Source organism: Saimiri boliviensis, chromosome 6 (genome assembly GCF_048565385.1).
Source record: "Saimiri boliviensis isolate mSaiBol1 chromosome 6, mSaiBol1.pri, whole genome shotgun sequence".
In the NCBI taxonomy this organism is placed as follows: Eukaryota; Metazoa; Chordata; class Mammalia; order Primates; family Cebidae; genus Saimiri; species Saimiri boliviensis.
Window position 1 is genome coordinate 132,183,596 of NC_133454.1, and position 22,947 is coordinate 132,206,542.

General features: G+C 59.3%; 1 protein-coding gene across 4 annotated transcripts in view; it reads right to left on the reverse strand.

Annotated features, from left to right (window-relative positions):
- Positions 1 to 22,947, reverse strand: part of OSBPL5 (oxysterol binding protein like 5) — a 72,242-nt gene that overhangs the window by 27,160 nt on the left and 22,135 nt on the right. For 3 of the 4 annotated variants that reach the window (XM_074401860.1, XM_039471021.2, XM_074401861.1), the window contains exons 2-7: positions 11,081 to 11,237; positions 8,770 to 8,852; positions 5,245 to 5,325; positions 4,906 to 5,007; positions 3,638 to 3,841; positions 2,833 to 2,917 (exon numbers count right to left, since the gene is read on the reverse strand). In XM_074401860.1, the coding sequence (XP_074257961.1) occupies positions 2,833 to 2,917; positions 3,638 to 3,841; positions 4,906 to 5,007; positions 5,245 to 5,325; positions 8,770 to 8,852; positions 11,081 to 11,216 (691 nt within the window). In that variant the 5' untranslated portion in view covers positions 11,217 to 11,237. Of the gene's footprint in view, positions 1 to 2,832; positions 2,918 to 3,637; positions 3,842 to 4,905; positions 5,008 to 5,244; positions 5,326 to 8,769; positions 8,853 to 11,080; positions 11,238 to 11,770; positions 13,220 to 22,947 lie in introns of those variants that run through there. The other variant, XM_074401862.1, reaches the window with a different exon arrangement.

Sequence of the window (22,947 nt, forward strand, 5' to 3'; positions counted from 1 at the left end):
GTCCAAAAATGACATATTTGGCTTACTTGGCATAAAAATTATACAGGAAGCATTATCAAATATAAAATGGTGCTTGGTTTTCTTTTGGGTATATTTGTATAAATATGTCATTGGTGTGTATTCCAAAATTATGGGAAATTCCTATAATTCTGATATGACTTAATGTACATTATCAGTAATGATCATAATTGTAATGTTAAATTATTTTGTGCCACAGAGGAAACAAATTTCCTTGTCAATTGTGTCTTTGACTATGGGTGCCTAAAACTTTTTGTCATCTACAGTTATTGTCTTGTTTTGGTCCTCTTTAGAAGGTGGTTTTATAATCAGCTACAAAACTCTAACAGGTGCTCTTGAATGCTGGTTTCTAATAACTTTAGAGACGGTGACATCAGAATAGAGGAAAAACTTTTCAGGACTCATGGAGAGCTGAAATGTTCATGAATATCAAGCAGAACAGGAATTAACTGCATGGACTAAACTAATAGAAATGTGAAGTAATCTTTTTGACTTTTTGCTTAAAACATTGCTGATGCTTTGTTTTGTTTTTCAGAGTCAAGAAAACTTTAAGGTATTTAGAGCTTTTAACAATTGAGTAAAGTATACTCCTATGTGAAAAAATTGGAGCACATTTGTTTCTCTGTACCTGATTTCTACAGAATTTGGAAACTATTTGCAAGTATTCCCAACTTATGACAATACAGTTATTTGCATAAGTGCAATAAGAATCTGTTTTCATGGCCGGGTGCGGTGGCTCACGCCTGTAATCCCAGCACTTTGGGAGGCTGAGGCAGGTGGATCACAAGGTCAGGAGATCGAGACCATCCTGGCCAACATGGTGAAATCCTGTCTCTACTAAAAAATACAAAGATTAGCTAGGCGTGGTGGCACCTGCCTGTAGTCCCAGCTACTTGGGAGGCTGAGGCAGGAGAATTGCTTGAACCTGGGAGGCGGATGTTGCAGTGAGCCGAAATCACGCCACTGCACTCCAGCCTGGCGCCTGGCAACAGAGAGAGATTCTGTCTCAAAAAAAAAAAAAAAAAAAATCTGTTTTCATTTGTAACAGGACACAATTAGAGAAACTGATTATTTTACTTAGGCTTTGACTGGAATGATGAGCTTTCCTTTAAGGACTCAAACTTGACTTATAGAGCCAATGAAAGCCCTTGGAGAAACTGGCCTCATACTTTTGTCTACACAGTCCCTGTACAGGGCTCCTGATCTGTGTAAGTAAAGAATGTCACTTTCTGACAGGCCCAGGACCTCCAAATTTATCTTCAAACCTCAAAAAGACAGTAATTCACCCAAATTATAGGCATATAATGGTACAAATCCATGACTGGATTCAGCTTTTAAAAAGTCTTATTTGAGATTCCTTCTATGAAACAAAGTTCCATCAAAGCCAATTAAAAAGCCTATGTAAAAAAATAATTACTCTCGGTGCACTGTATATCAATAATTAGGCCAAGTATAATAAAGCAAACCAGTCCTATTGTGATTCGTCCTTAGTTAAAATGGGAAGCTAGAGAGAAAAATTATGTTTTAAAAACTACAGTACAGCTGTTGTTATATTCCAGTCTTGCCTGTTTTTCAATTTTTGTTATTTTCTACAGTTTGAATGAAATTCTAATTTTTGTTGGCTACAAGTCTTCAAACTAATGTTTTCCATTTTTTTCCTTCTTTTTTTCCCCCTACTTTTCCTAATTTGGAGTCACTGAAGATGAAGCTGTGCTTTCATAAAGCCTGTGAGCTGAAGCTAGACAAGTTAAACTTCGGAAGAAAATAACAGCACCCTGTTTGCATACACATGCCACTTTCACACCTGCCTGCTGATGTATGGACGTCAGAGTAATGTGGCCTGTATTCATTTCCCAGGATTGTTCTTTCGTTTGTTGTTTTTATTCCTTCCTCCCGCTATCGTCTCTTCATAGGACATGAGACTTCACAAACCTTCTAAAAATGAGCTTCCCTAATAACTTGGGACCTGCCTGTCTATGAATAAACTGTCCTAGCCATGAGACATCAGATGGAACCTGATACCAGAGACTCGTTTTCTTCTAAAATGCTTTCTCCAAAAGATTTTTAAAAAGAAAAAGGGGGGAAATATGAAATAAAAATATCTTGGGCCCCCAAAATCACTAAGCTAAAAGGGAAAAGTCAAGCTGGGAACTGCTTAGGGCAATCTGCCTCCCACTCTATCCAAAGTCACCCCTCTATTCACTGAGATAAATGCATGTCTGATTCCCTCCTATAGAAAGGCTAATCAGAAACTCAAAGGAATGCAACCACTTGTCTCTTATCTCCCTATGACCTGGAAGCCCCCTCCCCACTTTGATTGTCCTGCCTTTCCTGTCCAAACCAATGTTCACCTTGCATGTGTTGATTGATGTCTCACGTCTCCCTAAAATATGTCAAAACAAACTCTGCTCTGATCACCTTGCGCACATGTGGTCAGGACCTCCTGAGGCCACGTCATAGGTGCGTCCTGAACCTTGGCAAAATAAATGTTCTAAATTAACTGAGACCTGTCTCAGATGTTTGGGGTTCACACGGGCATGTGGCTGGAGCTCAGTAATTGTTATATGGGCGCATTTATAAGGTCACTGGGTTCTCACAACATTGGGGCAACAGGTGGTATTTTCATGTCACATTTTACCATGGGGAAACTGAGGCTAAAAGTGGGGGCTTCGTGAGTGCAGGCCTGCCTGGCTCTGAGCTGGGCTCATCCCAGTCAGACTTCAGGCTGGTCCCAGGCAGCGGAAGGGACTGGACTGGGGCCATCTGTACCTGAGCTACAACCTCAAAAGGGGGCCACTTCAGGTGGGGACTCACCATCTGACTCGGAGGCGGCCCTGAAGATCAGGTAGCTGCTGGGCAGGGGCTGTGTGATGGAGCCCACGCTCTCACCTTTGGGGCCCTGGAGAGACAGAGATCAGGGTGTCGCCCGAGGCAGCACCCAGGGCCAGCTGCATAGACAGGTCAGGCAGAACCATGCAGACCCACACCCAGGCCCACCTGGACACCCCCAGGGTCACAGGGCCACCAGGTGGGGCCAGGCACCTGGCCAGGTGGACACCTGGCTACAGAGAGGTGGGGAGGTGGGGGTCCTCTGCCCTCAGCTTTCCAGCTCTGAGCATCCTGACTTGGCATGGCCAGAATCAGCAAATGCACACCCAGGATGCCCAGAGAAACCACCAGTAGCTTGCTAAGTTTTCCCATGCACAGCTAGGGTCACAGTTGTGTGAAGGAACCCTGATGTTTCTCTGACATCCAGTGTAACCAGGTGCTCGGGTTTCTCTGGCTTCCTACCCCAGTTAGCCCTGACAGGGCTGCCCCAGCTTAGGAGGGGTGAGGGCTGGGCACTGTTCCTCAGCCACCCCTGGGCAGCAGCCACTATCCTCCCTCCTGGACAGCAGCTGGGTGAGGGGTGGGGGTAACCTTGCCACCACCCTGCCACGTCTGTGCAGCCCCCTGTGTGCGTCGCGGGAGGACCCAGAACCACATCTGATCCCCCGGCCCCACGTGGGGCTCAGAGAAGGTGAGAGACCTGCCCAAGGCCCCGAGGGGCCCATTTTGGACTTGACAACTGGCTGGGTCCACCCTCCACCGAGGCCCCAGGAATGAGCCCCTTGGTCACCTTCACGGCCCAGACAGACTGGTCCAGCGGGTGGAAGAGCTTGAAGCAGAAGCCGTCTTTCTTGGAGGGGCGCTCGATGAGCTCACAGCAGTGCAGCAGCACCGTGCCCACCCACTGGCCCACCTTGGGCGTCTTGTAGATGAGCAGCACCCCCGGCTTCAGCACGCACCACAGCTTGGTCCAGCTCTTCAGGGTGCCGCGGATCTGCAGGAAGGGTGCTGCTGTCAATGCCCGCCCTCCGGTGCCACCACCCCGGGGCATCTGAATGGCTTGGTGGGGAGCCGGGCACAGACCAGGGTGGGGTGCTGAGGGGCCCTTCTCTTCCCTCACTCCCTCACACCAGCTTGGAACTGGCCCCTTCCTCGCCCCCCCACTCCCTGGGGTGGTGTCTGGTGCCTGCCTTGTGCCCAGGCAAGGGCCAAGCCACAGTGGGCAGTGCCCCAGGACTCGGAGTGGAACTCAGGGCAGGATCCTTGTCCAGGTTTTAAAGAGAACCCATGTGCTATGGCGAATGCAAAGAAACATGTGGAGGCAGGGACAGATTTCCTTGTGAGGTTCATGTGGGTCAAGTTCCAGATCAAGGCCCCCAGGGAGGAACCAGCAATGAGTGGTGTGGCTGTTGTCACTGGCGGCTCTGTACATTCTGCAACTAGTTGTCATTTCTTTTCTTATTCTAAATATTTACTTTTGCACCTAACTTTTGATTCGTAATTTTGGTATGTGGGTAGAAAAAGCCTGCCTGAGCCAGGGCTCTCCAGACTCGAGGGCCGGGTGCACTTATCTGGTATGCACTGCCTGGCAGCCTGGAGTTGGGCAGTTTTAACCCCACTGTGTGCAAGAGGAAACTGAGGCTCAGAGGCTGAGTGAATGGCCAATCTCCGTGAGGTCTGAACACGGGACACCTGGCTCTGACGTGGGGTCCTCTCCCAGAAGCCAGAGCGATGCCTCCCTTCCTGGCACCCTGTGCCCACTGGCCAGGCCCCACCTTACTTGGAAATTAGGTCTTCGCAGACATAATCAGGGGAAGATGGGGCTGCACTGGGGTAAGGTGGCCCTAATTCCTACCACCGGTGTCCTTATAAAAAGGGGGAGACACATGGATGAGGAAAGCCCGCACGAGGACAGAGCAGAGGCTGCAGTGATGCGGCCGGACACAGGGAAGTGAATTTCCACCATTTTCGGCCACACTGGGTACATGGTCCTTTGTTACGGCAGCAGCACAGTGAGCCGTGTCCATACCGGGCGGCCAGAGGCCGGGTGTCGCCTACCTTCAGACTGTCGGCCATGATGACCACGCTGGGGTCCGTCAGGGCGCTGAGCAGCTGCCGCGTGGCACGCTTCTTCTCCTGCCGGTAGTTCTCCTTCTGTGCCTGGGCCCGGGGCACCCGAGGTGGGTCACAGGAGAAGGCGCCGAGTCGCCCCAGCTCCTCCCTTTGCAGCCCAGGGGTGGGTCCAGGGGCAGGGACAGGAGAGGAATCGGGGGGCGTGGAGGCAACCAGAGGCAGTTTGTACCCCACGCTTTGGCAGGCAGGGAGGGTGACCTCCCTGGCTTGGTGGCCATCGGTCTGACAAGGACATGGCTGTGCCCTCCCCGGACCCGGGCTCACCTTGAGAGTCTCCTTCTTGGTGACTCTGGCAGTGGGGGACACACACTCCTTGTGTGACCCGTTGCACAGCCTGTACTCTGCCTGCAAGAGAGAGAGAGGTGGGTGCAGGGGACAGGACATTGGCGCCGGTCCAGGTCCAGGAGCTCAGGGTGGCCTAATGCCAGGCATACGAGGGGCAGAGGTCAGAGAGGGGTGCTCCGCTCCCTTCCCACCTGGTACCCTGTCCCACCCACCAGTACTTCCAGGGCTGCCACCGGGGGGTGGAAGAACAAGGGTGGCCGACTACAGCCCCTCCTCGGACACGCTGGAGACGAGGGGACCCACCCTCCTGGGGCACCTGCCAGTGTGGGGCAGGGCAGTCGGGAAGTAGGGAAACGGGATTTCAGGGTTCAGGGCTGACTTCCCACGGGTCTGACTGAGCCCTGAGGGATGGCCCTCTTTGAGGGCACACCTGGGAGGTCTCAGAGGAAGGCGTCAGGGTGCCAGAGGGTGCAGTTTGCAGCAGGGGAGCTTGGTGGCGGTCATGAGATGGTGGCCACAAGCATTCAGGCTGCGTCTCTGGACGCCAGCCCTGCATCCACCCAAAAGAACCACTTCTCCGCCTGGCCTTTCCCCCACGGTACCCAGCACACCCACCTTGGCCATTGCATGTGCCCAGCTCTGGGCAGGGCTGACGTGCAGGTAGGGGGTGTGAAGTGGGGGCACCCACCACACCCCTGGGAGCCGGGGGCAGGGGTCAGTGCTAAGGCCTGCACCCGAGCCCAGCACGTGGCTGACTGCATGGGCCGAGGGCAGCCATCCCAGGGCCTTGGAGCCAGAAGGGGCCACGGTTTTTCTACAGATGGGGAGCCTGAGGCCTCGCAGGGGTGAGCTGGGACACAGAAGCAGGTCTGAAGGCTGCAGTCTGGGACAGCAAGCTACGACCCGAACCCCCCCACCCACAGACTCCCTGTGGTCTGCAAGCTAAGAACAGTTTCCACAGTTTCAATAAGTTAAAAAAGAAAACCAGAAGACTATTTTGTGAGATGTGAAAATGACATGAAATTCAAATTTGGAGTCTATAAAAGAGGTCTTCTTGGCACAGGTGTGCCGTCCGTCACACATGTCTGTGGCTGCTTTCTCGCTTGAACGGCGCACTGAGTACCTGGAACGGAGCCTGCGCCGTGGCGGGGCCTCCAGGCTGTCTCGCCTTTCCCGGGGAAAGCGTGCCTGCCCAGCCCCGCTCTGGCTGGGTGTCTGCAGGTGCTCAGCACTTTCCAGTGGAGCCTCCAGGGTGAGGAAAGCCTCCCTCAGGCCTCCTCCTGGCTGGAAGCTCCAGGCGCTGGTGGCCGCCCACCACCCAGTCACGAAGGTGCCAAGCACAGAGCTAACGCCTTGTCCGCTGGGACACCCCAGTCCTGCTCGGGTGCTGCCCACATTCATCCCCCGAATTCTCCAGCCATGCATGAGGTGGGGCCGGTTATTGTCCCATTTTGCGGCCTGAGAAATCAAGGCACAGAGAGGTGAAGAGCAGGCAAGGGTCAGGGCACGGAACCGTTCCATGGACTGGCGGTCCAGCAGCGCTGGGTGCCAGGATTGCCCTTAGATGCCAAGCTTAGAAAGTAAAGATGCCAGCGAAGATGCCCGCAGAGCCAGGAAACGCCAGGGATGGAGTGCTGTGGCTCTGCCATCTATGCGGGGGTGTAAGCTCGTTAGATGCCACAGCTCAGAGGGTTATCATTATCAGCATTGTGCAGAGGAAGAGCCTGTGCACAGAGAGGTCCAGACACCTGCCCAAGGTCACACAGCTCGTAAGGAGGTGAGCTGGGACTGGATGCAGGCAGTGTTGCTCCAGTGTGGCACTGCCTCAGCCAAGTAAGAGCATCAGGTTTACAAGATGAAAAGGGCACAGGACGGACCCTTGCGGGGGCTCTGACTTGGAAGGAGTCTTGGGGTGATGATGAGTGATAAGGAGGAGCCGGATCTGAGTGACGAGGCATGCACCAGACCTGGCCGGGTGAAGGGCCTCCAGGGACCCCCGCTGGCAGAGAAGGTATCCTAAGTTGCCCTCCTGGGAGTCCCCTGAGCTGGGGTCTTAGCTACCTTGGCACATGCTATTCCCAGCCTGGAATGCTCTTTGCTGTGGCCGGGTAGCCCCTGCTCTTTCTTAGGCTCCCTGAGTTGCTTCCCCAGAAGCAGGACAGCTCATGGCCCTGCTGGCACAGGTCTCTGTGACACACACCACCCTTGGCCCGCCCGGGCCTTGTGCAATACAGCCACATGGCCGTTCACAGCTGTTTCTGTGGTGAGTTGATGGTTGTCTACCGCTTCCGCCAGGGGAGGCTTCTACCCTAATGCCCATTCACGCTGGCAGCTGGGGCTTGGCAAGCATCTCAGATGGATGAATGGATGGATGGATGGACGGACGCATGAACCTGCTGCCAATTCCCCTCTGCCCCGCTTCCCACATGGAGCTGTGCGTGTTTCAGGTAACAGGGGAAGACAGAGGCAAGACTCGGGGGCACAGGATAGAGCACTTACAACCACTGCCCCCAACCGGGCATGGCGCTTTGGGGTCTGGTCACTGTAGCCCCTGCCCAGCACTGCAGAGAGTGCCTTCCCACTCCTCCCTCCTGCAGGCCAGGTGGGCCCCCGGTCCAGGCACGCTGGGCCCTCCGTCACTCCTCGGGCTGCTGTGCATAAGGCACAGTACAATAAGGAAGTACCCTGACAGAGTGCTGCTCAGAACCGCGCACTTCCACCTCACGAGAACTTTGCAACCTCTAAAAATTATTTAAAGATATAATTTAGAACAAGCTATGGAATGGGAGGAAGTCACTGCAAATTGGATGTCGGATAAGGACCTGGTATTCAGAACGCATAAAGAACTCTTACAGCTCAGCACCAAAAAGGCAAACAACCCATTCTGAAAATGGATGAAGAACTGGAATAGACATTTCTCCAAACGGGATATACAAATGGCCAGGAGCTGCACGAGGCCCTCAGCATTGCCCGTCATTAGAGATGCAAACCGAACCCACAGTGAGGCCACTTCGTGCCCACTGGGACAGCTACCGTCATAATGCAGAAAAGAACAAATCAGAAAATAGCCGGCGTTGGTGAGGAGGTGAGGAACTGGAGCCCTGTGGCCGTGGGTGGCCGCGGAAGATGCTGCAGCCGCTGGGAAGGAGTTTGGCAGTTCCTCCAAAAGCTAGACAGAATTCTGAGAGTTCTGCATTGTCACAGAATGACCACGTGACCCAGCAACCACTCTAGGTTTACACCCGAGAGAACGGAAAACAGATCCTCAAATACACGTGCATGCGTGTTCACAGGAGCACCGTGCGCCACAGCTCGGAGTTAAACAGCACGAATCTCCAGCGGCAGCCCTCCCGGAGCGGCACGGCCTGGGACTGGGAGCTGTTTTCCCGGGACAGGCCGCAAAGGCAGGCTCAGCTGGCTGCCCTGTTGTCTTTTCCCCAGCCTTTCCTGCTGTCCCCCAAGCCAGGCTCTGGCCCGTGGATGCTTCTACGCCCAGGCTCTTACCGGTGGCACCTTCGTGGCGGAGCTTGGGGTTGGGGGCCCTTCATCCCTGAGCAGCGACAGGCCGTTGGGGTCCATGTCCTTCCCTGCAAGAGAGCCGCGGGGGTGAGGACCCAAGCATGGTAGGCAGGGCCGGGCTGCCCAGGCTGGCTACCTGGTGTGCTGTAAGCGAGGGTGGGTACGGGCGGCCCTGGAGGGGCAGAGTCAGCTGGAGGTGGCGGCAGCAACAGGACACTGCCTGAGAGGGGTGATAGATGCCAGCAGCCAGGAGCTCTGGCAGGGCCTCCAGGACCTACAGGGAGGAAGCTGGGGCAGGAGCTGGTGGGAACCGGCGTCCTCGGTCTGCTGTGGGGTGCATTTGTCTGTAAGGCCAGAGGCCCGGTTTTCAGACAGAGAACGTGGCATCCAGTCTCAAATGCTCACGGCAGGTTGGGGGCCCCTGGACCGTGCGTCCCTCTGGCCGGAAGCTGTGGCTCCTGCGTGCTGGGCTCTTGCAGGGAGAGCCTGTCCCTCATCCCACCCTGCTGTTCCTCATCCCGCCCTGGCAGGCCGGGTAAGGAGGAAGGAGGGGCGAGGGAGGGGACCCGAGGTGTCTGCATTTGCTCCTGGGGAAATGGCCTCCCCTTCCGCATCTCTGTCTGCTTTGGAGCCAGTTCCCCAAGGCACGATTCATGGACACGAGGAAGGAGGGGATGCTCACGGGGGAGGCCCGCGGCCCACCTGGGTCCCTGGCACGGAGACTCGGAGGCGCTGAGAGCTGGAGTGAGCCCCATCCTGCCGAGGCCACAGCGACAGGCCAGCAACAGACTGGCTGTGAGGACAGATGCCCATAGACCAGTGGAAAGCCTGAAGCCTACAGCTGCCCTTCCCTGACAGCCCAGGGCGGGGACCGGGTGGGGACGAAGGCCGGAAGAGCCAGGACGGGGGCCTGAGGAAGTGGTTCTGTCCAAAGGTCCTGGACCATGGCCACTCACAGTCACAGAACACGGCTGCCCCTGGCCAGGGGTGGCTGCTTCCTCACCTGCAGAGTGCCGCGCCCTGAGCCGGGGGCTGGGGAGCCCAGCAGGAGCCCTTTCCTCTGGGACTTGCTTTCTCATACGGTCCTGGGGGCCTGGCCTGCGGCCGCCAGCAAGCCACTCCCCTGCGAGTGCTGCCTCCTGGCCGGGAGGGCTCGGGGGTCCTCAGAGCACTCAAAGGGACAGGGTGCAGGTGACCTGGGCAGGGGAGGCCAATTCTGTCCTTCTCCTGGAAGCCTGTCCACACCCACGCCATTCCCCTGGCCTGGGACCTGCTGTCTCTGTTCCTCCGAAAAGACCCCTCCCAGCCTGCATTCTGCACTGCCCGCCAGTCCCTCCAAAACTGCCCAGCAGCCGGGACCTGGCCCTTCCCTTCCCCGGCCCTGCCTAAGTGCCTCGAAGGCTCCGGCCAGGGTCAGCGTGACGGCAGAGAATACAGGGTGTGGGGTTTACCCCACCGGGTGTCCAGTGCCCCTGCCTGCCAAGGGCCCTTCAGCAAGGCCATCTCTATTGTGGGACCTGGTTTTTCCGACTATTGGGTGGGACTTTGGCTGGGACCATCCCCAGGCCCCTGGATGGTGGGTCTGCCTAGTGCTCTCCCACTATCCCCGGGACAGGACAGATGACCATGGCCAGGCAGAGCTGGGGAGAGACCCCACAGGCAGGTGCCAGCCCCTGCCTCCTACCCCTCGGGGGAGCAGGGGAGGAAGAGCTGGGTTTTCTGGGGGACAGCAGTCACAGCTCAGCCTTGGCCTGGGCAGGGGTTGTGAATAGTCAGGCGCCAAGGAGGGGGCCTGGAGGGTGGCAGCACTGGCAGGCAGAGGTCCTGAGTCTTCGCGCTGGGTGCTTTATCCACAACGGCAAGAGGGCAGGCCTGGTTCGACTGTTCCCTCCCAGAGCCCAGGACCCGCGTGCAGCTGGAAGCAGGTACTAATACTGTCCCATTGTACAGATCAGTCAACTGAGGCCTAGAGAGGTCAAGTAGCTGGCCTGGGGTTACCCTGCCAGGAGGGGCTCAGGCCACCCGTCCCTGGAGCCTGTTTGGGATGACTGCACCACGTAACTCCCGAAACCTGGGCTGTGGAAGCCCCCTCCTCAACCAGATGGGCTTCACCTGGCTCCGAAGGTCAGGCCAAGAAACTACACCACCTGGCGCTCTACCAAGCTGCAAACCCTCTGATCATGAAACCCATGCAGTCTCCAGCATGGAGGCTGCGGACCCCCACGGCGGGGGCTGCCCGGGGTCACCCCACCGGCCCAAGCTGGGGGCCAGGCTGCCCTGCCTCGGCTGCACTGACCTGGGCTGAGGGAGTCGAGCTCATTGTCTCCGCCGAGGAGCAGATTCCGAGTGAGCTTCCGAGGATCGACTTTCTGCGGGGTGGAGGAAGGTGGGCACAGAGAGAAGCGGCGCCGGAGGAAGGCCTCCTCCTTCATGCCGTGGGCGCTCGGGGGCTTCTGGAAGGAAGGACGAGGGGAGCAGGAGGTTACCGCCTGGGAAGGGGCTTCAGAGCCGCATGGCGGGGTGCCCCCAGCTGGCACCCGGTACCCTCTCAGGGGACTTCTGAGGCAGGGTGAGGAGGGCCTGGGCCCTGGGAGCCTGGCAGGAGGGCTGGATGGAGTCCTGGTCAGAGGCTCGTCACCCCTCTTTCAACCCCACCCCAGGTTCAGTGAGACCCTGGCCGCAGCCAAGCGGGTCTTCCCGCTCACGTTTCTCTCCCAGGTGATGGTGCTCTACGGTGGGAGGGGTCTAGAGCCTGTCTGTCCATCAAGAAGACGTGTGGGGGCGAGACCAGATGGCCCCTGAGCTCCAGGAGGGGCTGGGCAGTCCGGGAGCCAGGCCCGCCGTCGACCTAGGGGTCCCTGGAGCCCCTCCCCACAGAGCAGCTCAGGTCAACCCTGCCTGCTGCTGGGGTGCCCCAACGGTCTTAGTTGCACCCATGTGCACCCCTGCAAGACAGAGAGCTCTGGGCGCTCACAGCCAGGCGCACCTGCGTCCACACCCAGCCTAAGATGTCGCGTCCCCAGTGGGTGCTTCCTTCCTGCTTCGCAGAAGAGGGAGGACACACGGCCAGGCCCCGACACGCGCTGGCCTTGCTCTCCCAGCCCCGCTCACCGGCTTCCCCTGTGGGTTCAGAAGCGGGTTTCTTGTCTCCTTCCCTGGAAGGACGTTGGCCATGGACAACAGGCAGTCCCCCACTGTCCTGTCCCCCGGCCCCACCCCTAGCGGTGCTGGGCCGAGAGGGGAACTGATTGCAGTCACGCCTTTGCAGGCACTTGACGCTGATGGCTGGAAACCCACCAAGGTCTCAGCCCATTTTACAGATGAGAAAATCGTGGCTCATGGAACGGAAGGCCTCAGCCTGTCACTGTGACCTGGCAGGGGCTGGCAGAGCACCCCCTCCGGCTTCTAATCTTGTGTCCACTCCCCAAGGATGAGCTCCTTAAAAACTGCTATCCATTTTCCTCCTCCCCTGATTGACTGGGGCTGCTTCCCACGGTGTCTCTGGGCAGGTGAGTGGCATCCTGCCAAGCCCGGGCCAAAGTACTCCGTTTCTCCCATGGCCCTGGGTGTTCCTGGGCGGGGGCCTCAGATGCTCAGAGCCTCTCCTGCTCGTGCTTTCAGGAGTGGGTTGGGTGGCGCAGGGTGTCCGTGGTCCTGGGCTCTGTCCACTGCCCCAGAGCCCCCTCTATGGCCCCAAAGAGTGGGAAGGGGCTGCAAGGCTGCAGCGAGATTGGGCCAGCCCCTCCCTCACTCGGCATCTGTCTCAGCAGCTTCCACACAGGGAAACCGGCTCCGGAGAGCCTGGGTTTGCACCCAGGTCACAGAGCTAACAATCAGCATGACCCGTCCTTGAGCCAGGTGGAACCGACCCTAAAACCTGGCCGCTGAGCGTCTGCCTGCTCAGCCAGCCTGCCACAGGGAAGTCCCGCCCCCACTTGTCAATCACAGCAAACCTGTCCTACTGGCCCAGGTGTGGCTCAGGCCAGGAGCCAGCACCTGAGCAGAGGAGGCCGGGCTGACTCAGCCAGCCAGCTGAGATCTTCTGAGCACCCAGGCTGGGCTGGGCACCGGGCGGCCAACCTAAGTCAGCCGCCATCCTGCTCACAGGACCCAGACAGCTCCGGGACGTCCCTGGCAGCATGGTGACGGTGATGCCCAGGTAGGTCTCTCTCACTTGGAACCTCCTGGGGCGGGAGAGGGGCTCACAGCCCAGCTGCAGCTGCCCTGTCTGGCTGTCTGCTCCAGCTCCGCCTGGGCCAAGGTGCACAGGGCATAGTGATTTTGGCTGCCTTTCTGCTCAGACCCCGCGTGCCTCCTCCCAACACCACTGACAGCCAGTGGGACTTGTTAGTCTGTGAGTGCCATCACCCACTCAACCACAGCACTCGCTGGCCCCCTAGCGCCCGTCCACTGACATACACATGTATCTTCCCTTCCAGGCATCCACCCACCCACCCATTCATCTACCCATCTTCCCATTCTCCCTCCCAGGCATCCACCCACCTGCCCACCCACCTGCCCTCCCTCCCAGGCCTCCCTCCATCCACCCGCTCACCCATCCACCAATCTGCCATCCCTCTCTCCCTCCACAAAGCTTTCCAGCTAGTCAGTCGACCAGCCCAGATCCCACTTCCTTCCCATTCACCCCACACTCAGACACATCCAAGGTGGTATTCAAATAATAACTGACCCACTAATATGGAGCAGACGCTCACCAATCCCAATGCAGTGCAGGCGGGTACAGGGACTCGCACGCAGCATGCCAGCACCCACCAATCCCAATGCAGTGCAGGCGTGTACAGGGACTCGCACGTGGCATGCCAGCACCCACCAATCCCAATGCAGTGCAGGCGGGTACAGGGACTCGCACGTGGCATGCCAGCACCCACCAATCCCAATGCAGTGCAGGCAGGTACAGGGACTCACACGCGGCGTGCCAGCACGCCCTGACCAGTATCCAGTACCCTGGGCCCTGCAGACCACCTCTGACCAGCTCACACAGGCTGGGGGGCAGCTCTCATCACAGGACATCCTGGTCTGTGGAGCCCTTCTGGAGACGCCCTCCCTTGGACTTCCTGATGTCCTACAGCTGACAGGTGCCTGCTGAGTGTCCCTATATTGTCCTCTGGTGGGGGGAGGTGTTTTGTTTATTTTATTTTACTTTTACATTTTATTTCTGAGATGGAGTTTCGCTATTTTGCCCAGGCTGGACTGAAGTGGTGTGATCTTGGGCTCACTGTAATCTCTGCCCACCCCTACCCCTCACCCCCAGGTTCAAGCGATTCTCCTGCCTCAGCCTCCTGAGTAGCTGGGATTACAGGTGCCTGCCACCACACTCAGCTAATTTTTGTATTTTAGTAAAGATGGTGTTCCACCATGTTGGCCAGGCCGGTCTCGGACTCCTGACCCCAGGTGATCCAACCGCCTGGGCCTCCCAAAGTGCTGGGATTACAAGGGTGAGCCACAGTGCCTGGCCTGTTCATTTTAAAGGTCACATCTCCCCAGTGGCTCCTTGTGGCATTTAGAACAAATCCAGTCCCATCTCGTCCATTCCCCAAGCCCTCCCATCACCCCATTCCCCACACCGCTCTGTCACCCACTCTGCCCCAGTCACACTGGCCCCTTTATGTTCCCTGAAAATGCCGAGCCCATTTCTGCTGAACAGTCCTGCCCACCATCTCCGTGTGGCGGGGCCCTCCCCGAATTCCACCCTCAGCTTAAATGTCACTCCCCGGAGGGCTCGGCCACCCTGGGAGTTGATGTGGATTCTCCAGTAGCACTGGGAGTCCTTAGAGGGCTCGACTTTGCATTTCCCTGTTCTTCGGGCACTCTCTTTCCCCACCAGATGCAGGGCAGGTGAGGGGTGTCAGGTCTGACTGATCACAGCCCTGTCCCAGCAGCTGAGGCAGGGATATGCAGCAGGTGCTCCTGTGTGTTCGGATTCACACAGGCTGCCTGTCACGTGTCGCACGGCTCCAGGGTGGAGACCCTGGGTGCTCATGCAGCAGGCCTTCCCCAGTGGAGGCGCCCGGGGCACCCACCGGCCACCTGCCTCCCTCCCCACTGTTCCAGGTCTCCAGGTCAGGCACGGTCCTCAGAGAGGTGAGCAGGGTTAGTTTCGGGGCTGCTTTCCACTGGAACCCTAGTGAGGTTCTCATCCCCCGGCCATCCGTCACGACAGGCGTTGCCGAAGAACTAAGGAAGAGTTGGCATCTGCAGGGTGTGAGCTGCTGAGGAATGAGGCCCTGCCCTCTCGGTGCTGGAAGGACTTTCACCCACTGCAGTGAAAGCTGAAGGCTGGGAGCCCCGGGGAGCACAGCCCGCCATGGGAACCCCCCATGAGGGGAAGGAGAGAGGGAGGGAGGGAGGAGAGAAAGGATGGGTGGAGAAGGAAACAGCCATGCTGGTGAGACCACGAGACCTGGGATCCCACTCCCCGAGGGAAGCCCCAGGCCAGGCTCCAGCCACGAAGGGCTCCAGGTGGACCCTGTGGGCCCAGCCCTCAGGACCTGGATTCTGCCTGCCTGAGGCCACCCAAGGTTCACGTGAGGGTCACTCTCATCAGCCTCCATGCCCTGGGGGGCTGGCCTGTCCCTGATGCCAGCAGCACCTTCACCCCCAGTGACTTGCTGCTCATCCGTGCACAGCTGGGCCTCAGCCTGCAGCTGCCGAACCCTTTTCTGCCCCTGTGCCCAGTGCTGTCGGTCTCCAGCTGTGGTCTCACCTACCCCCGCAATCCTGATGTCCAAGTGCAGGAGGGGACGCGGTGGGGCCTGGGAGGAAGGAGCCCCAGAGTGCCCCGCACATGGTGAGACCGTCCCTGGGGCCAGAGATGGGGCATGGGCAATTCCAGTCTGAAAGGTCACGTTTCTGCCTGGGAGGGCCCCAGCCCTGAGACCCCTAGGAGGCTCACTCTGGAGGCCAGGCCAGGAGGCCAGGGAACAGGCCATGGCTGGGGAAGAAGGCAGGGCTGGGGGGGGGTGGTCACTAGATGTATGTGGACCCCAGTGCCCAGCTCTGGCCAAGGCTAGGAGGAGGGACAGGCGCAGGCCTGGAGCTCAGCAGGAAACAGGCAGGTAACTGGTGGCCTGGGAGCCACCGCCTGACCCCAGGTCCAGATCAGCCACCAGCTGCTGTGCAGACTCCACTCCTGGGGGCTGAGGACGTTTCTTCTTCCAGCGTCGTGTCAGGTGCTGGGTCGCCTCGTGGGCCTCCAGCTGGCCACCAGACAGGATGGGAAGGGCCTCCTGTGCTCCTCCGGGGGCTGCATTTGCCGTTGCTGCCGTCCGCTGGCTGCCCAGCAGGCACACTTTGAGCACGGGGGTTGCATGCGCCCCCCCAGGAACCAATTCTCCAAGTGCCCCCTGCCTGGGGGAGTGACAGGTTTGGCTCAGCTGCTGGGGAGACCTGGTGACCAGCGTGGGGCTGCTCTTCCTTGTCGAGTGAGCCAGCCCCACCCCCCAGCCTGTGACGCTTAAGGTGAGGCACGGCTGGCCCCCAGGCCCTCCCACTGCTGGCCCCTGCCCATCTCAGCGGCTGCTCTGCCCAGCTGCTCTTCTCAGTCACAACTTTGTGCCTCTTTGGGCCTTTTGGAAAGTGGGGCACCAAAAGGGAACACTTTGGACTTGGGCTGGGGTGCAGACCCACTCCCAAAGAGGGGGCTCCCGGGTTCCCTTTTCTGTCCAATGGGCTCTGAGTGGAGCCTCCTCTGTCACTCGGCAGGAGGGGCCAGGAGCCCTCAGGGGCTGGGCTTTGGTGGCATGAGAGGGTCTCCTCGGAGGTCTGCTGGGACTTGGGGGTGGGGTTGGGGTGATCCTGTGATCCAGAGAGGTGCTGAGGCCGAGGGTCCGGGAGGGCTGAGTGTGGATGCTGGGTGTAGGTCCGTGGACTGTGCCAACCACCAGCCTGGGAGAGCTGGCAATCCCACCCCGGTCCTGCTAGGCTGGAGGGGCACACAGGGAAGGTCAGCCCACGGAAGGCCCCCATTTCTGCACCCCAGCCCCCGAGCTGGGCTTTTGCCTCTGCCTGGCCCTCGCAGGGGCTCCTCCTCCTTCGTTGGAGACTCAGCCCTTTTGTCTGGCACTTTTCCCCGGCTGTCCTCCTCAGGAGCAGCTGATCCCCGTGTCTCTTGGGACTGGAAGTGCACCCTGGCTGTGCTTCGCTTTGGCCTGGTGGGTTCCCCGGGGTTGGGCGTGGCTGGCCACGGCTGGGTGTGGCTGCGCGTGGCTGCCTTCCACTGAGGGCACAGGCCCGGCCAATTTCCTTGACTAGTCAAGTGCCTCTGGACCCAGTAGGGCGGGTCACACACAGGGCCCAACGCTGGATCTCTAGAATGAATTTACTTGTGGCTGGAAGGGGGCCTGAGAGAGGCTGGAGCTGCTAAGGGCCGGGGAATGTTCTGGAAGGCCAGGGAGCAAGTGGGACAGAGAGCCAGACCTGTGGCAGCTGGGCGGAGGCCGTTCCTGAGGCCTTCCTCTGGGCAAGGCGGTGGGTGCCCCTTCCAGGCCCTCTCCTGGGACCCTAGCAGACTCCTGCCCCTGCCTGTGCACAAGGCTGCCCAGGGCAGGTGGACACGTGTGGCTCTTGGGGACCAAAGGTGGCGACAATGTTGTCGTGCAGCTGCTGTGCTCCTGAGGCTACAGATAAGACACCGCCCAGCCGTGGCAGTGCCTGGGGGCTGCCCTACCCCCTGCAGCGTCCCACCCACACCCAGAGCCACTGCTTGACCGCCCTTCCTGTTGACCACAGGCATCTCTGGGTCCCCTCCTCAGGACTCCCACTTCCTCCCGACCTGCTGAGTTTCCTGGGCCACCTAAGAGTTGCAGAGGGGACAGAGACGAGGGCACAGGAAGGGAGTGAGCTCTGAGTCTGGGCTTACCCCCATCCCCCCCGCCACCTACTGCGTAGGGCGGAGCAGGCTCTTCCTTCCGTTTTCCATGAGTGGCATGAAAGATCCCTCCCACCACTGGGGGGCAGGAGGCCTGTGTGGTGCCAGCCCAAAGCAGTGGGGGAGGGACAGGTCAGGTTCTGCCCCCCTGGGGGGCCCTGTGTCCTGGAGGATGCTTGCCTCTGGACACCTGAGCAGGGGCCGCGCTCTCTAACCCCATGCCAAGGCCAGCTGTTTGGCAGCATGGAGCCCAGCCCCCTCGGGGCCCCACCCAGAGCCAGTGCCCATGGTCCCCAGCATCCCCCAGCTGCCTTCCCGTTGGTTATCTGGCCTCCAGAGCGCTCCCCACACCCTGCCTCCCTCCCAGATGTTCACCTTCAGGCTGGGATAAAGGGATTCTGGTAAAAAAAAAAAAAAAAAAGGTCACTGGGGCGCCTTGTCAGGCCACATGGAGCCATCAGCTGAGGCCACGCTCAGCTGAGCCTCGTCCAGGGGCAGACACTGCCTCGGTTCTGGGAAAGGCTGAAGCTCTGGGAATGAATCCAACCGAGCATGGACTCCACATCCTCACTGTGCCCAATTCCTCCCTCCCTGCTGCAGAGGCCGGGGGACCACAGAGCTGGGGAAAAGGGCCCAGCCCAGCCTCCAATGGCTGTGTGCTGGCCACATTCATCTCTCAGGCCCTGTTTGTAAGTCAAGGCTTGCTCTGAGCGGGGGAGATGATGTCCCAGGCCCCGGGGAGGCCCTGGGGAAGGCGCCCGTAGAGGTGAGAGTGAGCCCAGTCCTGGCCCCCTCCGCACCTGCGTGGCCTCCTCACCCATGGCCCGGAGTGATGGGGCTGGGCCAAGCTGCACTGGAGGGGAGGGAAGGCCCTGGCCACTGGAGTGCCCATCAACTGGCAAAGGCCAGAAAAGCAGGAGCTCGCAGCCAGCCCTCAGCAGCAACATCCGGCACAGATACTTCTGCCTAAACCAGGTGGTTCTTTGCACGTGGGATGGAGAGGTCAGTGGGTCCCAAGGAAGGACAGCAGCCATCAGTTAAAGGGCAGCAGCCATCATGTCGACAGCATACATTTGCATTCCAGAAACTTGCTAAGGTCCCAGTGCAAGTGACCATGAGGATCCTGCTGTGAGGAAGCCACCCAGGCCTCCTGAGTCACCCCAGGGAGACCACAGCAACAGATGCCCTCCCTGAGAGCAGACACCAGCACAAGGAACCAGGCTGCTGTGTGTGGGTGGAGGGAATGCCCAGTGCTAATGTGGGCAGTCTCACCACCCCTGCAGGGGCAGCAGCCTCTTCAAGCACCAGGGCATGTGCTTCAGCTGTAGCATTGGGGCCCTGGGGGCTTGAGACAGAGGCTTTCCCGGGGCATCTGCTGCACAGATGGACGTTAAAGCCCCCCAGGCCCTCCTGGATGTTCTATCCCTGCTGAGACAATTCTCAGAATGCTCTCGAGGTGTGGGGAGCAGGGGTCAGCATCGCATTTTAAAGACGCACTGGGCCGGGTGCAGTAGCTCACGCCTGTAATCCCAACATTGTGGGAGGCTGAGGTGGGCGGATCGCTTGAGCCTAGGAGTTTGAGATCAGCCTGGGCAACATAGCGAGATCCTATCTCTACAAAACTGAAAAAAAAAAAGAAAAAAGAAAAAAGAAAAGAAATAGCCAGCTGTGATGGTACACGCCTGTGGTCCCAGCTACTCAGGAGCTGAGGTGGGAAGACCGCTTAGCCTGAGGTCAAGGCTGCTGTGAGCTGTGGTCATACCACTGCACTCAGCCTGGGTGACAAAGTGAGATCCCCATCACACACACACACACACACACACACACACACACACACACAGAGCGGGGCCCTAAGAGGGGAAACAGCCCATCTAAGGTCTTGTGGGTCACGCTGTGCCTGGAATCTCCTTGGCACAGTGGAGGTGCAGGGGAGGGCAGGCGCCCCTCTGGGGAGACATTTCTCAGAGGCCGCCATGGAGGGGGTGAACCTCGAGAGGGGCACAGGAAGTGGCCTGCCCTGCTGAGGGTGTGGCGCTGAGCCGTGCCTGGGTGTTGTCCGGGCTGACTCAGCTCAGTCCTGCGCCTGTGGGCCCAGCCAGGCCAGCCCGTCCCCTGGCCCTGTCCCCCTGGTCTCCTGGCTGACATCACTGAAGGCTCAGAGCAGCTACCGGGTCAGCTGGCCTGGGTACGCACCCCACCCCACACCCCGTAGCCGACCACGCCCCCACTAGCCCTAGGAGGCCCTGGCTGTGGTCCCTGAGGCAGGCATGGCCCCACCACCTTCCAGCCAGACCCTGCCCACCTGTCCCAATGGAAAGGAGACTGATTTTCTGATGCAAGCTGCAGCCAGGTGGCAGCCGGGGTCAGACGGGGAAGGGGTGAGGGGGTGCAGCCATCACTTGGAGGCAGTACAGCCGGAGGGAGGGGCCTGTCGGGGCTGTGGACGCAATCTCAAACCAGCCATGCTGAGTCTCAGATTCGCACCGGAAACAGAACAGGAGCCTGGGCGCCAGGGGAGCCTGGACACCCACTTCCAGAAGATGCTCGCCTGCCAAGCCACGGGCCTGGCCTCTGTTCTGAACGTCCTCAGGCCCACCTGGGCCTCTTCCCCGTGGTGCCCATGCCCCCTCGCCTGGCCCTCCTGGGGAGGCTCCTGGGCTCTGGGCACCACCCCCAGTGGACAGCCCTGCAGGCTGCTGCCTACCCAGGTGTAGGGACTGAGGGAGAAGTGGCTGGGCATCACCGCCTAGGGACACGGGGCTGAGAAGCCGGGCACACTGCTGTGTCTCCTCATCTGGCCCCAGCCTGCTCATCCTCCTAATTCCAGGGCAGCTAGGAGCCGGGCACGTGGGCAAAAACTCCAAGAAGAAGACCAGAGAACACCGGGGACGTGGCGGCTGTGGGCCAAGACTGACGTCTCTCTCCAGCCTCCAGGGGCACCTGAGCACCAAGGGCAGGGACTGGGTGACCGGCCGTTGCTGACACCGAGTGGGGAGCCTGGGGTGCCAGCAGGCCCACGCTCTCCCCCAAACCCCTCTGGCCAGCCTCAGTCTCCCCCACTGCCCCCCACATGCCACCTCCGTCGGGACCTTCTGCAGCTGTTCCTGTTCTGGGGACCGTGGGGTGACAGCAGGCGCAAGGCTGAGTGGGCCTGAGAGCCAGGCAGGCAGAAGCTTCCAGCCTGGAGGAGCCTGTGCTGAGCGGAGGCCAGGAGGCCGCGTGGGAGGGGCGGGGACGGGGGCGGGGACAGGGGCAGGGACGGGGCGGGGACAAAGCCAAGCCTGCTGGGGTCAGCAGCTGGGTTCAGCTCTGGGTGACTCAGGAAGGGGCAGCCCACAGCAATGTTCTCTCTGAAGGGCCAGTGTGGTGCCATGCAGGAATGATGCCAGCCAGGAGTGACAGACACAGCCAAGCTCTCCCCCATATTCCTCGGGCTGGACAGGCAGGGTGGGGCTCACAGCCGGGCCAGGGCCCAAGCGGCCCAGGAAAAGCCAGCACAGTGTTTCCTCCTGAGAGGCCTTCCGGGAACTCAGGGGTCCCGGTCTGATGGGGTGGAACGTAGCCCTGACCTTGTAGCCCACTTTCAACACTCCTTGCACGTGGAGGGCCTCCCCCAGCAGAAAGAGGCCCCCAGGCAGTGCCCTCCGCCCACGCAGGTACGTGGCACACCAGCAGTGGACAGGCCTCCGCTCCCCCTGGCTCACATTACCCAGAGCTTTGTTTCCAAGACCAGAAAGGTCATAAGGCCGCCCGCTGCCCACCCGCCCCATTCCAGCCCTCCTTAGGATCGGTGGGTACTGAAACGCCCACCCCCTGGGTGTTTCAAGGTGATGCGTACCACCCCCACCCCCACCCCCCCACGCAGGGCTGCAGCTGCTGCTCCAGGTCAGTCCACAGGCATGACAGCCCAGGGGGCCACCTCGGAGCCACTCCTTCCCTGATGCCATCTGTCAGGGGTCAGGGGTCACAAACTGCAGACAAGAAGACACAGAGCCTGGCAGGTCGGACCCTGGGGGCACGGCTGGGGTGGGGAGGCCAACCCAATGCCTCAGACGGAGAGGCCCCCAAAACAAGAATAAAAGCCACCCTCACAACAGAAACAACCAAGTCCGCCCGTAAAGCCTCACTCCAGGCGGCTTTGAGGGCTTCGCTTCCGTCAGCCGCCCATCTGCCCCCCGCCCAGCAGACAGGATTGTCATCGTCCCTGTGTGACACAGGGAGGGCGCCGGGGGATGCCAGAGCGGCAACAGCTCCAGGACCTGGCACAACGTCCCTTGACGAAGCACCTCCCACTCCCCTGGGAACGGACCCTCAGGGACAGCATCCTCAGTGTGGCTCTGTAGTGGGGGGGGGCATGGACTCCAGAAACCCCTCCTGCCCTAGCAGGCAGCCCAGCCCTGAGTCTCCTTGTCCCCCTCAGAACGGAGCTTCCAGAAGGGCCCCCAGTCTGTCGCACACAGGAAATGGGAGGGTCTCAAACAGAAGGATCCCTGGTCTGTCTTCCGTGGTGGCGGAGGGCTTGCCAAGGTGTTCGGGAAGTGGTATGAATGGGATCCACTTCGGGCTGGGTTGCAGAGAGGATGGGGGCTCCGCTGTGGAGGGGACGGGGGGCTCCGCTGTGGAGGGGACGGGGGGCTCCGTTTGGCTGACCTCCCAGGGGAATCCTTCCATGAAAGGAAAGCTTGTGCCTTGCTCCATGGGCTGCTTCATGAGATGCCCACGCATCCCGCGCTTTGCCGAGGTGCCCACACCACCCTTGCACTTGCGCCCTTCCCTGGGCACAGGATGCTAAATGAGGTGGTAGCAGGAACACCTGCCCGCTGCCCACCACCTGCCCAGTGCGGGACTGGGAGGATTCGAAGCCTTGGAAGCAAAAAAGACCCCAAGAGCACAAATCTGCCATTTTCCCACTTTCTCTCCACTTTACAGCTGCAGTTTCTTTCCTGTCTTCCCTCCCTCTCTCTTCTCTCCCCTCTCCCCTCCCCTCCCCTCCCCTCCTCTTCCCCCTTCCCCCCTCCCCTCCCCTCCCCTCCCTTCCTCCTTCTCTCTTTCTCTCTCTCTCTCTCTCTCTCTCTCGCGTGCTTTATTTTTCTTTCAGACTGAGTCTCACTCTGCCACCCAGGCTGGAGTGCCGTGGCACAATCTCAGCTCACTGCAACCTCTGCCTCCTAGGTTCAAGCAATTCTCCTGCCTCAGCCTCCCAAGTAGCTGGCGTTACAGGTTCTCGCCACCACGCCCAGCTACATTTTTTGTATTTTTTCAGTAGAGACGGGGTT